The sequence below is a fragment of the Esox lucius genome, chromosome 7 (genome assembly GCF_011004845.1).
Source record: "Esox lucius isolate fEsoLuc1 chromosome 7, fEsoLuc1.pri, whole genome shotgun sequence".
Lineage (NCBI taxonomy): Eukaryota > Metazoa > Chordata > Actinopteri > Esociformes > Esocidae > Esox > Esox lucius.
Window position 1 is genome coordinate 14,762,700 of NC_047575.1, and position 14,678 is coordinate 14,777,377.

At 41.1% G+C, this 14,678-nt stretch overlaps 1 protein-coding gene across 2 annotated transcripts; it reads right to left on the reverse strand.

Moving 5' to 3' along the window:
* Window positions 1-1,062: 1,062 nt before the first annotated feature.
* hrh2b (histamine receptor H2b) lies at window positions 1,063-13,097 on the reverse strand. Of its 2 annotated transcripts, XM_010894660.4 has the most exons (3): window positions 12,956-13,095; window positions 3,635-4,465; window positions 1,063-3,469 (listed from the first exon to the last, which is right to left on the reverse strand). In XM_010894660.4, exons 2-3 carry the CDS (start codon window positions 4,253-4,255, stop codon window positions 2,978-2,980), a joined length of 1,113 nt encoding a protein of 370 aa, XP_010892962.1. In that variant the 5' UTR covers window positions 4,256-4,465; window positions 12,956-13,095; the 3' UTR covers window positions 1,063-2,977. The 2 variants fall into 2 exon arrangements, 1 of the variants encoding a protein (XP_010892962.1); XR_002197032.1 differs by lacking the exons at window positions 1,063-3,469; window positions 3,635-4,465 and adding an exon at window positions 7,233-7,359 and having other exon boundaries at window positions 12,956-13,097.
* Window positions 13,098-14,678: the final 1,581 nt, after the last annotated feature.

Below are 14,678 nucleotides of genomic sequence, written 5' to 3' on the forward strand. Positions count from 1 at the left end.
AATGTCCTTGTAGACAAAGTACAGTGTTCGGGTGCCTTGAGTATGAATGTCTGTGTTTTGTGGGGACCTTTTAGACATTTAGGTATAAAACATGTATAGAACATTCATTATTTCTGTATATAATCAGTCTTGCTGCCAGACAGAAACAAAGTAGTCTACATATCCAGCAAATAAAAAGCCAACAGGAAATGACTCCAAGTTCTGATAAACCTTGTCATAGTGGGAATGTTATGCTATATAATGGAAACGTCAGGGGGCGTTGGGTCAGTGGGAGCCAATAATAAGTCAGTGGTTTCTACTGGGTGGAGAGGTGCCTGTCAACTGTGGTAACAGGAAGTGGTTTCTACTGGGTGGAGAGGTGCCTGTCGACTGTGGTAACAGGAAGTGATTTCTACTGGGTGGAGAGGTGCCTGTCGACTGGTAATAGTAAGTGGTTTCTACTGGGTGGAGAGGTGCCTGTCGACTGTGGTAATAGAAAGTGTTTTCTACTGGGTGGAGAGGTGCCTGTTGACTGTGGTAATAGGAAGATGTCACAGACCAAAAGGATTGGAAAGAGCTGCTGCCAGGAACATATGCCTCTGTAGCCTGGCTGTTGCGAAAGTGAGATGTTATATAAATGATCCCTTATGGAGACATGACCCACGGATGACCATTTAAGAGGTCCTCTCCCCTTTGCCAACCATGTGGAAGTCATGCAGCTTTGCTGTGACTAGACAGTACGCACCTATCATGGATGAACACAGATTAACACACGCCCAGTGAGGCAGTCACTGAGCCCCTGTGTGTTTGTAGTAGAGAGAGGTGCCATATCCTCTAGACATCTGTGACTATCCAATACTCCATCAGTTAACTTGGGAAATGATTAGCCTGGGCCCTCATTAGTCAATGTTGTGTAGAAAAGCTTTAAATCCACTTGTATAAAGAACATTTAGAATGTTCCCAAGTACAAAAAGTTGGTGTTTATCAATTGCTTGTACGCTTGATTTACGTAAAACTAAGTATTTTGCCATGATAAATCTGATACTTGAACATGAAGTGAAGTCTCATTTACATAAAGAATCTTCCCTTTAATGCTGCAAGAAATTTCACCAGTTTCTGTTCAGTCAACATGGACAACTCAAAAGACAAAGAAGAAAAAAGAATTTAGGCTGAAATATATTCCTTGGGAGCCGGTTAAATGATGACCCACAAAAGGGATAGAAGTATAACAGGAGTGTCAGTTGGTGTGTCTGAAGGAATACCAGACACCAACTGATGGCAAGTCGAGCTTTATTTTCACTTCATTTCTTGACAATAAATATAACAGATATACATAGCATAATAAATGGAAAACAAAACCTACTAAAAGGCCAAGTGCCGCTCTCAGCAAAACAACCTGCACGCTCATTGAAAACACGCTCCTTGCAGCTTGTACCATTCTCCAGCAATGCAGGATTTACCATTTTGGACAAGTCCAAATTCCTCAGTGTTGCTTTTATATTATTTAACTGGTTTAACTATATTGCCTCCAGTCTCCAACCTTACATTCCATTCGCTTTCTAATTGGTCCAGTATGTCATACATTTGGTGGATGGTATTTCATTAACAGTTCGGTTTTCTACCACAAGGCTGACCAATGGGACACATCCGATAAAATACACAAGGTAACACGCAACTGTGGGTGTCTCCGTTTAACGTCTGCATACACAAGAATGGAAAGACAACTTATCTTGTTTGTTGCATGCGATAATATTATCGTGGGCTGTTTAACCTCTTCCTTTAGTTTCCTGTATGTTATCTATTTCCCATCCAGTCAGTTACTCCAAAAAAAAAAGTTTTTTGGTTTAACCCTATAAAAGGAGCGTTATGGAAGCTAGGTAGGACATATTGCAGAATTCTATATGAAAGGCTCCTCCAATAACCATTTTATCTGAAGCAAACTATCATAACAACTGAAATCCTTTGATCTTCTGAGGGTTTTTACTAGGCTCCTGTATACATACAGTAAGGTAGCCTTATTAGCCTATACATTTTTTGTCCATTTAAATAACATTGAATTGTTCTGAAATAAAGTCTGGACATTGTTACTGTGGTAAATTACTATTGTAGCTGGAAACTGCTAATTATTTATCGAATATCTACATAGGTGTACAGAGGCCCATAATCAGCAACTAACACTCCTGTGTTCCAAATGCACTTTGTGTTTTCTAATCCAAGGCTAATTGATTATTACAACCCCTTAACAGCACAAACGGAGCACAAACGATTAAGCCTATTTTGCGTTGGGTGGGGGGCCAGCTTCACACAGGTTATGTTTGCACCACAGAGAACTGATGGGCTGATTAAAAAAAGCAGTAAAACTGGGCTTGTGACAGGTTCAGTATCTTCAGTATCAGCATTTGTGAGTTTGATTACAGGCTCAAAATAGCCAAAAACAAATAACTTTCTTCTGAATCTCATCCGTCTGTCCTTGTTCTGAAAACTGAAGGCTATTTCATATAAGAAATTACCACCAAGCAGTTTCTCATATGAAAAGCAGTTACATTACAATGCTGTGTACCACTCCCTTTACAGAACAGCGCAAACTGTCTCTAACCAGAATAGAAAAGAGAAGTGGGAAGTCCTTGTGCACAACTGAACAAACGGACAAATACATTAGAGTGCTTAGCTTGAGAAACAGACGCCTTATATGTTGTCAACTGGCAGCTTCATTAAATAGTACCCGCTAAACACCAGTCTCAACCAGTCAACATTGAAGAGGCGTCTCCGGGCTGCTGCCCTTTAAGGCAGAGGTCTTCCTCTGTCCAGTGTCTGTATTCTGCTGCCCATCTTAATCTTTTCTTTTTATTGGCCAGTCTGAGATATGGCTTTTACTTAGACCAAGAGTTTTTTTTTTAGGTCAAATTGGTTCTTGATAGAACAATATACTCTGCAAAGAACCCCTTTGGAACCTTATTTCTAAGGGTGTAAAGTCCGGTGTTATATATAATGCATTTCACTAGATCTTTTCCGGGACGGAGCTGTCATTGCTCTCCTGCAGGGTGAAGATCTTCCTCTCCAGCTGATTGTCCTTGGGGAAGGTATCTTTGTGGCCATTTCTCAGATCAGTACCCCAGTGTCTGTTCGAGTGGGTCCCTTGTATCTCCAGACACTCATGGACGGCTGTGGACACGTGTCTCCACCACAGCCCCCTGCAGCACAGCAGCTCCCCATAGGCCTTGCGGAAGTCCCTGTTCAGGGCCGGGTACAGGATGGGGTTGACCGCGGAGTTAAAGTATCCCAGCCACAGCACCACGGAGTAGGCAGTAGCAGGAGGGTTCGTCTCTGCCACCATGCCCATGTAGGTGAAGAAGGTGAAATAGGGAAACCAGCAGATAACAAAGGCCCCCAGAACGGCTGCTAGAGTCACTGTGGCCTTGTGTTCCTGGACTGTGGCTGCCGCCGAAGCCGTACGGGCAAATGAGGGAGTGGCGGCTTGGATACGCCGCGCCTGAAAGAATTATAGACAGGTCAAAAAAACTGGGTAACATTAATAAAGGAACCTAACAGCCATTACCAGTACTACTGCTGCCTGCCTCAGACACAATCCCTTTATCACTACAGGCAATGGTAATGGTACTACTTGATAACAAACGGCGAATAAAAAACCCCCAACCTGTTCACGGGCTATCCGAATGATGCGGTGGTACACCAGGCACATAACCAGCAGTGGGAGGTAGAAGGTGCAAAAGGAGTTCAGAAGCACGTAGTCGTTGAGCCACTCGAAGCGGCAGGTGTGTCCCTCCCCCGCGTCATCCTGAACGCCCCAGTCCAGGTTCTGGACCCTGAAGTTGGCCGTGTTCCAGCCCAGGTGGATGGGGACGAAGGCCATGACCAAGGACGTGCCCCAGATGGTGGTGACGGCCAGGGCTACGCGGGGCGGCGTGACCCTGCGGGGGTAACGGAGTGGGGCCGAGATGGCCAGGTAGCGGTCCACGCTGATGGCCAGCAGGGTCAGGATGGACGCAGTGCAGAGCATCACGTCCAGAGACATGTAGAGGTTACACAGAGCGCCCCCTAGTGGCCAGTGTCTGCTTCTCAACTCCAGGGTGGCAGAGACGGGCAGCACCAGAAGGCCCAGCAACAGGTCCGTCACGGCCAGCGACACAACGAAGCAGTTGGTGATGCTGCGCAGGCGGCGGCTGAGCCCCACAGCCAAACACACCAGCATGTTGCCGCCGATGGTCAGCCCAATGAAGGACGCTAAAAACATCCAACAGAGAGCCGTGGAGATCATGGTGTTCCTCCGCCAGCCGCTCTGACCAGCCGCGTCTCTACGCTACAGGCAGCGATACGTATTACATTGAATCAAGGTCCCTAAACTCTCTTTGTAGCAATCTGTCGAAGGGTTTTAATGACCTTGACCAATCAGCTGTCGGAGTCCATCGGATTCACAAACACTTCAGAATGGTTAATCTCTGTTTTTCACTATTTCACAGAAGGTGCCCTGGTGGGGGAAAAGAACAGTTCCCATTATGCTATGCTATGATAGGCTCCATGGGGATAATATTTCAACATGGGAAAAAACCAACAAGACCAACGAAAGACCAACGCAAACTCATCCTTGAATTATTAGTTTTCTTTCAGGATGGTAAGTCCACGTCATTTGAAGGAGAAATGTTAATGAATGCTGCTGATGCACGGGTGTTGTTTATTCTGGAAGGTCACCGGAACATTCCTTATGTCAACTCTAACTCGAAGCTTGGCTGAAGTCTGTCTGCAGGCATTTTGTAGTACCAAGCTTACATATAGGAGTTAGCGGAAGAGGTTGAAGCTGACCTAGAGGTCTGCTGGAAATATGCATTTGATTTCAATCCAACATTTAATGTTAACAAAAGGCTAACCAAAAGGATGCTGTTTTAATAAACCATGCTGAATCATTCTTAGCATTGTTTAGAAACCATGTCAAGTCATTCTTACCACTGTTTCATTAAACATATTTAATAATCCTTAACACTGTTTCATTAAACATATTTAATAATCCTTAGCACTGTTTAATTAAACATTTAATAATCCTTAGCACTGTTTCATTAAACATATTTAATAGTCCTTAGCACTGTTTCATTAAACATATTTAATAGTCCTTAGCACTGTTTTATAGACCACATTGAGTAATCCTTAGTGTCTTTAGTACATTGGTGGTCACTACCCAAACTCTCCATGACCTAATGGGATCATGTTCTAAAAGAGACAGTCCCCTTTTATTTTTACAACCAGTGATTGACTCTTCTCCGTAGTAGCCCTTCCTCTGGCCTGCCCCAACCCAGGGGGGACATAGCTTGTGTTAAAAACAACAATGGCAAATTCTTCTCACATTGATTTTTTTCTGCTGCAACAAACTTTCCAGAAGACCTGTTCACGTTACCTGCGCATTGCTGATTGGTCCATTAACCCTGATTCAGGGTGGATTACGCCAGCCTAGTGGGGCGTTGATAGCTGGTGGTGGATGTGATTACGGTGTTATCAGAACTCCAATCAGACAACAGAGGCACGATACGTGTGAGAGACCGGACAACGTCCAGAACAGACAGGGAGGGAGTCAGCCCGGCCAGCAGATGGGAAACATCTTGTACCGTTCTCACAACGTCAGGAACTGGCTGTAGCCCAGAAGATAATGCAAGACTGACTGCACTGTAGAGAAACTGGACTTGAATATGTGCAGAACATCAGGAGTGAGATCTGACCTCCATTAAGGGCTAATTCTGGTGTTCATACATCCCAGAGAGGACTGATGTGGCCGGTACTCAGTGAACATCAACGTCCATCAGCAGCCAGTCAGTCAATGCAGTATATTGCAACGCAGCATAGCAGTAATCACAAACGTGATTCCAAAACTATTTTGGAAAACGCAATTGAGTTCAGTATGAATATATCAGCGGTGCTATTACGTTCAATATCAACATATCCCAGTGCTATTGATCCTTAATGACTCACAATTACATTCAGGGTCAACATATAACAAATGCCATTTACCCACTTATCGGAAACAGGCCACCAGGGGCAGTTGAAGTTAGGTCCGGAAATATTTGGACAGTGACACAATTTTCATAATTTTGGCTCTGTACGCCACCACAATGGATTTGTAATAAAACTATTGAGATGCAATTGAAGTGCAGACTTTCAGCTTTAATTAAAGTGGTTGAACAAAATATATCGTATGAAACGGTTAGGAATTGCAGCCATTATGAAACACAATCCCCTTATTTTGGGGGCTCAAATGTAATTGGACAAATTCACATAATCATAAATACATTTTCATTTTTAATACTTTGTCAAGAATACTTTGCAGTTAATGGCTCCTGGATGTCTGGAACAGATGGACATCACCAAACGCTGGGTCTCCACCTTTGTGATGCTTTGCCAGGCCTTTACTGCAGCTGTCTTCAGTTGTTGTTTGTTTGTGGGTCTTTCTGCCTTAAGTTTTGTCTTCAGCAAGTGAAATGCATGCTCGATCGTGTTGAGATCAGGTGATTGACTCGGTCATTGCAGTATATTCCACTTCTTTGCCTTAAAAACTCCTGGGTTGCTTTCGAAGCATGTTTTGGGTCATTATCCATCTGTATAATGAAGCGCCGTCCAATCAACTTCACTGAATTTGGCTGAATCTGAGAAGACAATATACCCCTTTAAACTTCAGAATTCATCAGGTTACTTCTGTCTTCTGTCACATCATCAGTAAACACTAGTTACACAGTGCCATTGGAAGCCATGCCATCACGCTGCCTCCACCATGTTTCACAGATGATGTGGTATGCTTCTGATCATGAGGCGTTCCAAGCCTTCTCCATACTTTTTCATTCCCAACATTGGTAAAGGTTGATCTTAGTTTAAACTTTCCAAAGAATGCTGTTCCAGAACTGGGCTGGCTTTTTTAGATGTTTTTTGGTAAAATTTGGCCTTTCTATTCCTGAGGCTTGCACCTTGAAGTGGTGAACCCACTTTATTTGCTCTCGTGAAGTCTTCTCTTTATGGTAGACTTGGATAATGATATGCCTACCTCCTGGAGAGTTTTCTTCACTTGGCTGGATGTGGTGAAGGGATTTTTCTTTACCATGGAAAGGATCCTATGATCATCCATCACTGTTGTCTTCCATGGACTTCCAGGCCTTTTTGTGTTGCAGAGCTCACCAGTGCATTACTTTTTTCTCAGAATGTAACAAACTGTTGATTTGGCCACTCCTAATTTTCCTGTAATTTCTCAGATGGATTATATATTTTTTTGCAGGCTAGGGACGGCTTATTTCACTTGCTTTGAGAGCTCCTTTGACCGTATGTTGTGGGTTCACAGCAACAGCTTCCAAATGTGAATGCCACACCTGGAATCATGTGCAGGCCTTTAACCTGAAAAAAAGGTGGTTACATATTTAAGAGCTATAATTCCTAAACCCTTCCTCCAATTTGGATGTGAATACTGTGGGAGAACATGAATGTCTTTGGTAACACTTTCCCATAAGGGTACATGAACTAGCATTAACAAATACAGTAGTAAACAGGAAAGAATGATGAACAATGACATGAACAAACAGTTAATAATGATAACACTTAAATTATTAATGATTTAGAAATGCATTAACTAACAGTGTCATTTGTTCATGTTGACACAAGACATAAACTCATGTCGTTTTTTTGCGGGAACACAGTTTGTACTGTAATTGTTCAATGAAAGACATTCATTGATGTAGCTAGTTGTTTGCATGAATAGGCTAAGTACCAGAGGCGTCGCTAGGATCACAATACATTCGGGGCTTAGCCAAACCCTCCTGCCCCAGCCGGGACAGAAAGTACAGGGTTTTGAATGTACATGGGGAAAATGTAGATGTACACGCTAGCAGCCTACATGTCTAAATTGTCATAATGCGCAATCAGAATTATAGATGAAGGGCTGTTTTTTTAAATTATAATTCTTGGTCCATGAGATCCTGAGCTATTCATAAAAGATCCAGGGCTATAGCCCCGGACGCCCAGGGCTAACGACGCCACTGCTGAGTACTATACATTATTCATAAGATAATCCAACTTGTTAATATGATTACAGTGCGGCAACCATTATTACTAAGGTATGCTGGCGTCTTCAAATAGGTGTGGCGCACAAAACATATGGTCGCATTTAAGGTTATGTATTGTTTGAAATGGGGATACATTACATATATTCAAAAACACTTACTATGGTTGGCCAGTAGGGGGCAGAGAGATGTGTTCGCGTTGCGTTGGGACAGAATTGGATCTAAACAAACACCTGCACATTCTGGTAACTCTTGAAGGAAAAGCCATGTTTTCTTATAATTTATCCTGTTTTCCAGGTCGGTAATGTACAAAAGTACACTGGACATTTCGATACTTGCCTGTTAAAGTGTATGTAGAAAGTTGGAAAAGCATAGTAATTTTATTACTATGAACTAGACAGAAAACCGATGTTGAATGTAAAATACCAAGATGGTAATGCATTCCTTTGAAAAAAGCGCATTTGTTTCAGTAATGTATGAACATTTTATTTTCGAAAACAACACTCCTGACAATATCCCAAGGATTAATATAATCGAATTTTGTAATTGTATTGTTTAGTGCAATTGTTGCACTGTAATGGTTAGCGGTTAGCTAGTTCCTGATAGCTGGTTCCAGTTAGCTGTATGCTAGCTCCAGTCAAGTGTTTGTTAGTTTCAGTTAGCACTTTGTTAGCTTGCTCAGCCATGTTATATTCGTGTTAATACGTTAAGCTAATTTGCAATTGTCTAATACTTTTACCATAAATACATCATTACTGCTGTATAAGAACTTTGTGAAATGACAAAATTTAATTTGATTGACCGATTAATGTGACTGTTTATTTTTTTGCATAAGACTTGCCTGTTTACACTTCTACTGAAAAGACATTACTCATCTCTTCCTTCATGATGTCCATGTGTCCAGAGTGGTTGTTTTAGAACTTGTCTTTATAGCCTACACTTAGTTAATCCTGTCATTCTTGAAGGGAGGATTATGTGCTATCACTAGTATTCTAAGACCAAACCAATCCTTTTTTGGCCCACTGAGTAACCATTGAGCCGGAATAAAGCGTTAATAAAGGATACCTCACTATTGAATAACTATGGAATTTGTTAATGGTAGTTCATGTACTCTTATCGGAAAGTGTTACACAGTTTTTGTTATTTTTCATATCAAATGCAATCTCCCATTTGTGATTCATATTATACTAGTGAAATGGATTAACTATGTGTCTTAGAATATGCTTATCTAGGCATGAACAAACCAGCTATATAAAATTCTGTGAGAGGATACATCTTGATGATTCATCAGTCAGTATAGTTGTAGTTGGATTGAGTAATCTGAGACTCACAAGACTAGTATTGAGTTGCCACTCTTATCAACTAGGGACACATTCCAATTCCTGACAATGTACTGTAAGACAGAGTGATCTACTCGTGGTTTATAATATGGTGATTAAGGCATGACCTTGGAACCTGTATGGTGACTCAACAGAGGCATCTGGGCAGTATTGACAGTTCAGTGGTGGCATGTGATCAGACACACAGGGTGGAGGTTGGGCAGGTATGGAGGAGCTGAATTAGACTGGTCAGATAGGCCCTAAACCAAGACTAGACACACCCATGGTCAGTGGAGAAGTCAGGGGGAGGTAACTTGGAGTTGGTTCATGTTTCATTACAAAAGGATTCCTAAACTGTATCTGGTTGTCATGCACTTTTGTCTTGCTCTGAGGTTGTACATACGTTGCTGAACACTTTGTGTGTAACAACAGTTGCATCACCTACAAGCTTGTAATAAATTATCTTGAGTAGATTATATTGGTTTCCTGAATAGTTTATTTATAGTTTATAGTTTATTTTGTTTAATTACCTTTCTGGAAGAACTCATTAATGAACCTGAAGTAGAGCACACTTGCATCAATATCTTCAAATTAAAGCTGAGAGACAGCACTTTAACAGTAATTTGAATATATTTTGGTAATCTGACAAAATAACAAAACTTGTGTCAGTGTCCAATTATTTCTGGACCTAACTGTTTGTGTTTGTAGTTAGATTGGCTGTTAGGGCATTGCTGTTGGGGTTGGTGGGCGGGCGGGCGTTTCTGCAACTAACTTTCAGTCTGATGGTTGTGAGTTCGATTGCAAGACATCCTTTTGTTTTGGAATTGTTTTGTTCAAACAGGCGTGTTTCTATCTTTGAAACCTTACTTTTATTCTTCATCCTAACCCTAACCTCAGGACTGTCATGCCTAACCTTAACCCTAAGTTAAGCTTAACCGTTAACCGTAAATGTTATTTGTATAAATGTTAAATGTAATTTCAATCGATTATGTTAAGGACCAAGCAAACGTAAATACTGAACACTATATTGGTTTACAAAATAGTTCCATATTACCATAATTCCTGAGAGGTATGGTTGGTTTATTAGTCTTGACATGGGAGGACTAGTCAGAATTGGGGTTATAGGTCTTAACCCTTGTGTTCTGTTAACATTTTGGTTCCACTCATTATGTTAGGGGGTCAAATTGGCCCGGGGGGTTAAATCACTACCCAGTACTCACTATGGATATTTTAGCTCCCAACAAATGTGTTTGACATCCATAACCAATGAATTACTCATAAATTATAACATTTACTAGTTTTATTTTATTACATAGTCCATTTAGACTACATTTACCTAATGATGAACACTCATTTGTTATCCCAAAAACTAAAATGTATCTATATTTGCTATGATGGAAAACATTTACCAATACATGTTCTAGACAACATTCTGCTTAATAATATGTCTAGATCTTATGATCATAGTGACAACATCAGTGTTTCGGGTCAGAACATGTTACACACAAATCAAAAGATAGGGAAACAGATGGAGCAGGGCTGGTCATCCCTGCACAATAAGCCATGACAATTATCGCAGAGGCTAGGTTTCTGGGAAGGCTCTCACACCACGTGCTGTCTCTCACATGAGGTGCTGGTCGTGTGTCAGTTATCAAAGGGAACTACTCTGGAGAATTTATGAATTCGCTCAAGTGACACGGTTGCACGGAACATATCTCTCCCTGTCTTTGTGTCCCACAAGCTAGCCACTGATTCATTTTTGGACTTGTAGTCTGCAAAATAACATATGGACAAGGTCCTTAGTAAGCCCTATATGTAATTTCACACATGAAAAACACACATTTAATGCACGCACAACCCAGAGAATCACAAAGCAGAACATTGCTCAGTGACTTCACACTTCTCGTTATGTAACATGAAGGGTCTGGTTCGCTCAAAAATGGTGCCATTCCATTTCCATTGTTGCATAATAACCTCCATGTGAGTTAGTTCACGAGTAACAATAACATTCAGTGGAAAGGCCAAACATGGCATTACCACCCTGCAGAAAGTAAGAAAACATTGACATTTACAATGGGCTTGACAAAGGACCTGTCTGTGCTATAAGGGCCAATTATTTCTTAAGATAAATAGAGGGAGTGTTAGAGAAAAAGAGAGGGATTCAGAGGAAAAGTCAAAAATGGCAAGTCCATAAACTTTCATTTGATAATAGCAGTGCACCATTACTGTAGACCGGGTGTCACCAGCCTAGCAAATGAAAGCAGCCAGTGACATTTACTGCAGGCTTTGACAAAAGACAGATATGTTACTTTATGGGCAATTAATCCTTAAGATGAATAGAGAGAGGGAAGGTCTGATCACCACAAGTCACAACAGCGTAGAGACAAATCTGACCCCAATAATGACACCATGATATCTGCATGAATGGCATCCTTGGGAGAATACTTTGCAGTAAACTCCACCTAGACACTGTTTCCCAAGAGCAAATAATTACACTAAACCCGGCCAAAACATCAACACCACACGTAACTTCAACAACGCTGTGTATGACCCGTGAGACAAGGCAAGAAACCTGCTGACAAGATCATTAAACTTGACATCCCAATTAGAATGTGACTTAAAATACCCCATTCAGTCACAGAATACAGCGCCATTCATGGTTGTGAAGTGTGGGGGCCACTTACTAACAAAGAACCCATACTGGGATTAACACCCAATTGAGACTTGGCATGCAGAACTTTGCAGCACTGTTCTCGGACAACGAAAATAAAATTATAATGACAGGAGAACCCAACCAAACAGACCCCACATGGCCCCAGGACAGCAACACAGTCAGACACAACCGAATGATGAAAAAAATACTTCAAACACTGGAAGGATTTAAAAAATTAAATTCTACTTATGTACTGACTCAGAGAACATGCCCCTGCTATTGAAAGAGCCTGGCACTGGCAGAACTGGCTCTCGAGAGAAGACAGAATATCTACACATTGCCCACAAAATGATGTGGAAATAGAGCTGCACTTCTTAACCACCCACTCTCAACATTAGAGACACGTTTCCCTTAGATAATACAGACCAGCTAATACTTTGAAATCAAATCAAACATAGACATACTCCCAAACCTGTAAGGCAAAATGCCACATGCCGCAAGATTTCTGACCCATTGCCATGAGAAGAGGTCAACCAGTGGACCTTAAATGACCTAACTCATCGATCTATTTACTTTCCCTTGTGATGCTTACTTTTAATTATTGCAATTTATTTATAAGACTGTGCATAAATGCCTGTGTAACGTTTATTCAGTATTGACTTCTTTTCCATTTAAATTTTTGTTATCACTGTTGTTATTTTTTTTGGTTCATCTTGCTTTTATGCCAAACATTTCCATTTGTTGAGAGGGAATAGGAAGAGAGAAGGGGAGAGGACTTGAAAGAGATAATATGGGAATTTGAGATGATGTGCAAACCAGCAAAGACACAAACAACAACGGAAATATCAACATCCTTTACAAGAATGGCCTCATGGTTCTCTGCACTGTGTGAAGCATTTAAACTGAGTTCCATTTGAAACCAGGATACCATGGCACTTTAGTATAAAACAAAAATGTCTTACCTGTGTTCTGCTCCTTGGAGAAACCAAACGTCTTACCCGTGTTCTGCTCTTTGGAGAAACCAAACGTCTTACCCGTGTTCTGCTTTTTGGAGAAACCAAGGGAGATTTATGAGGCAACAGAGTTCTCTCTGTGGTGAACTCTTCACGGTTTCCATGGAGACCGTATCAGAGTGATCTCAGTGTCATGAGAATGCAGCACTGCAGTTCTAAGCAACACTTCTCCAGACCAATGGGAGAATGAACAGAATAGGGCCTGTTTTTTCACTATGCTATGAAAGTCAAGAGGCTTCACTGGCTAAAGGCCAGTAAAGCCTAATTTCTAATTATATTATTTTAGTATTTTGTTTCAACTATCATCATTTTAAACGAACAAGATCCCATTTTTGACAGCATCAGACTTAAGAGCTGGAAAGACACTAAATAATAATGGTTAAAAACATGAATCAACTTCTGTGTAACAGATATTTGTGTAAAGACGGTCCAATGTGTTTTACAATGTGTTTGGCGCCGGACAAGGTGGTTCCAGCATCTCAGAACCAGGTGTCCTCCTGGGCTTTTCATGAAATAGAGAGACAGAGAATAGTGCTGTACAGAAAAAAAAAGGTTTCTAATGAGCGGCAGTTCGGGGGGCAAAAATACCTTGTTAATGAGAGAGGTCAGAAAACGAATGACCAGACTCATACAACCTCACAGAATAAGACATGAAAAAGCCAGCATACCCAAAGAATAACGTATTGAAAAAAGAAAAAGCCAACATACTCAAATAGACATTCTTTAAAACTTTGACGTGTAGTGTGATGGTAATTCCATCAATCGACCCTCTTAAAGGAGTAAGTACAGAGACAAAATTCCCTTGGCACAATTAACAGTTTATTTGCAAATAGAGAGACGCGTCAAACGCTTACAAACATAATCATCCGAGGAGTCTCTAACGTAGATACATTAACAGTCTGTATTTATTACAGTTAAAAGGTGTGTGGTAAGTTGCTGCCCAGCTGTCCTGCCAATAAAACAAATTCCCTTTGTTCTGTCAATACCTAGGCTTCACACAAGGGGCAAGCTATCCTCTCCCACATGGGTAACCTCTTCAACTCTAGGAGAAGACTCACAGCATCTGGACAAACAATAGATAGACTCTACAGATTTACGAGTAACCCTAGAATCTTCTGATACCAGTCAATAATGACCATAAACACCAGATCCCCCTCTCCTAAATTCCTTTTCTTATCCAAACATGGGGACTCAGTAATTTTAACTAGTAACCCATTCATACATGTATAGGACCAATTATACATCAGTTCAAGAATTTCCACAACAGTAGAAGGGCATCTATTTACGCAGGGTTGGGTAGGTTACTTTTTAAATGTAATCCTTTACAGTTACAAGTTATCTGTCCCCATTTGTAATCAGTAACAGAAAAATAAATGGCAATTTCTCAAAAAGGGCATTGACGAAAGCACGTTTGCAATCGTGAACATCCGCACACAAATGCGTTTTACCCGCGCAAACGAAACATGATTATTAGGGCCACCAGCAAATTATGTTAAATCGCAAATTATAGAAATAAACTGTGATCATACACCTGCACTCTTTGTTTAAAGTCAATGTCGTGAGCAGTCAATGATAACCAATGGATTCCATAATCTGAGATGCAAAAGCAAGAAGCATCACATGGTCTACCTGTGTATGGAGTTGAGGTGGTTGCATCAAATGCATATCATCA

Bases quoted from the DNA above. Each gene is read 5' to 3' on its own strand.
- hrh2b (XM_010894660.4), bottom strand. From the start codon at position 4,255: ATGATCTCCACGGCTCTCTGTTGGATGTTTTTAGCGTCCTTCATTGGG. The intron at 3,470-3,634 runs GTTGGGGGTTTT...TAATTCTTTCAG, and splicing joins TTCGGATAGCCCGTGAACAG to GCGCGGCGTATCCAAGCCGC.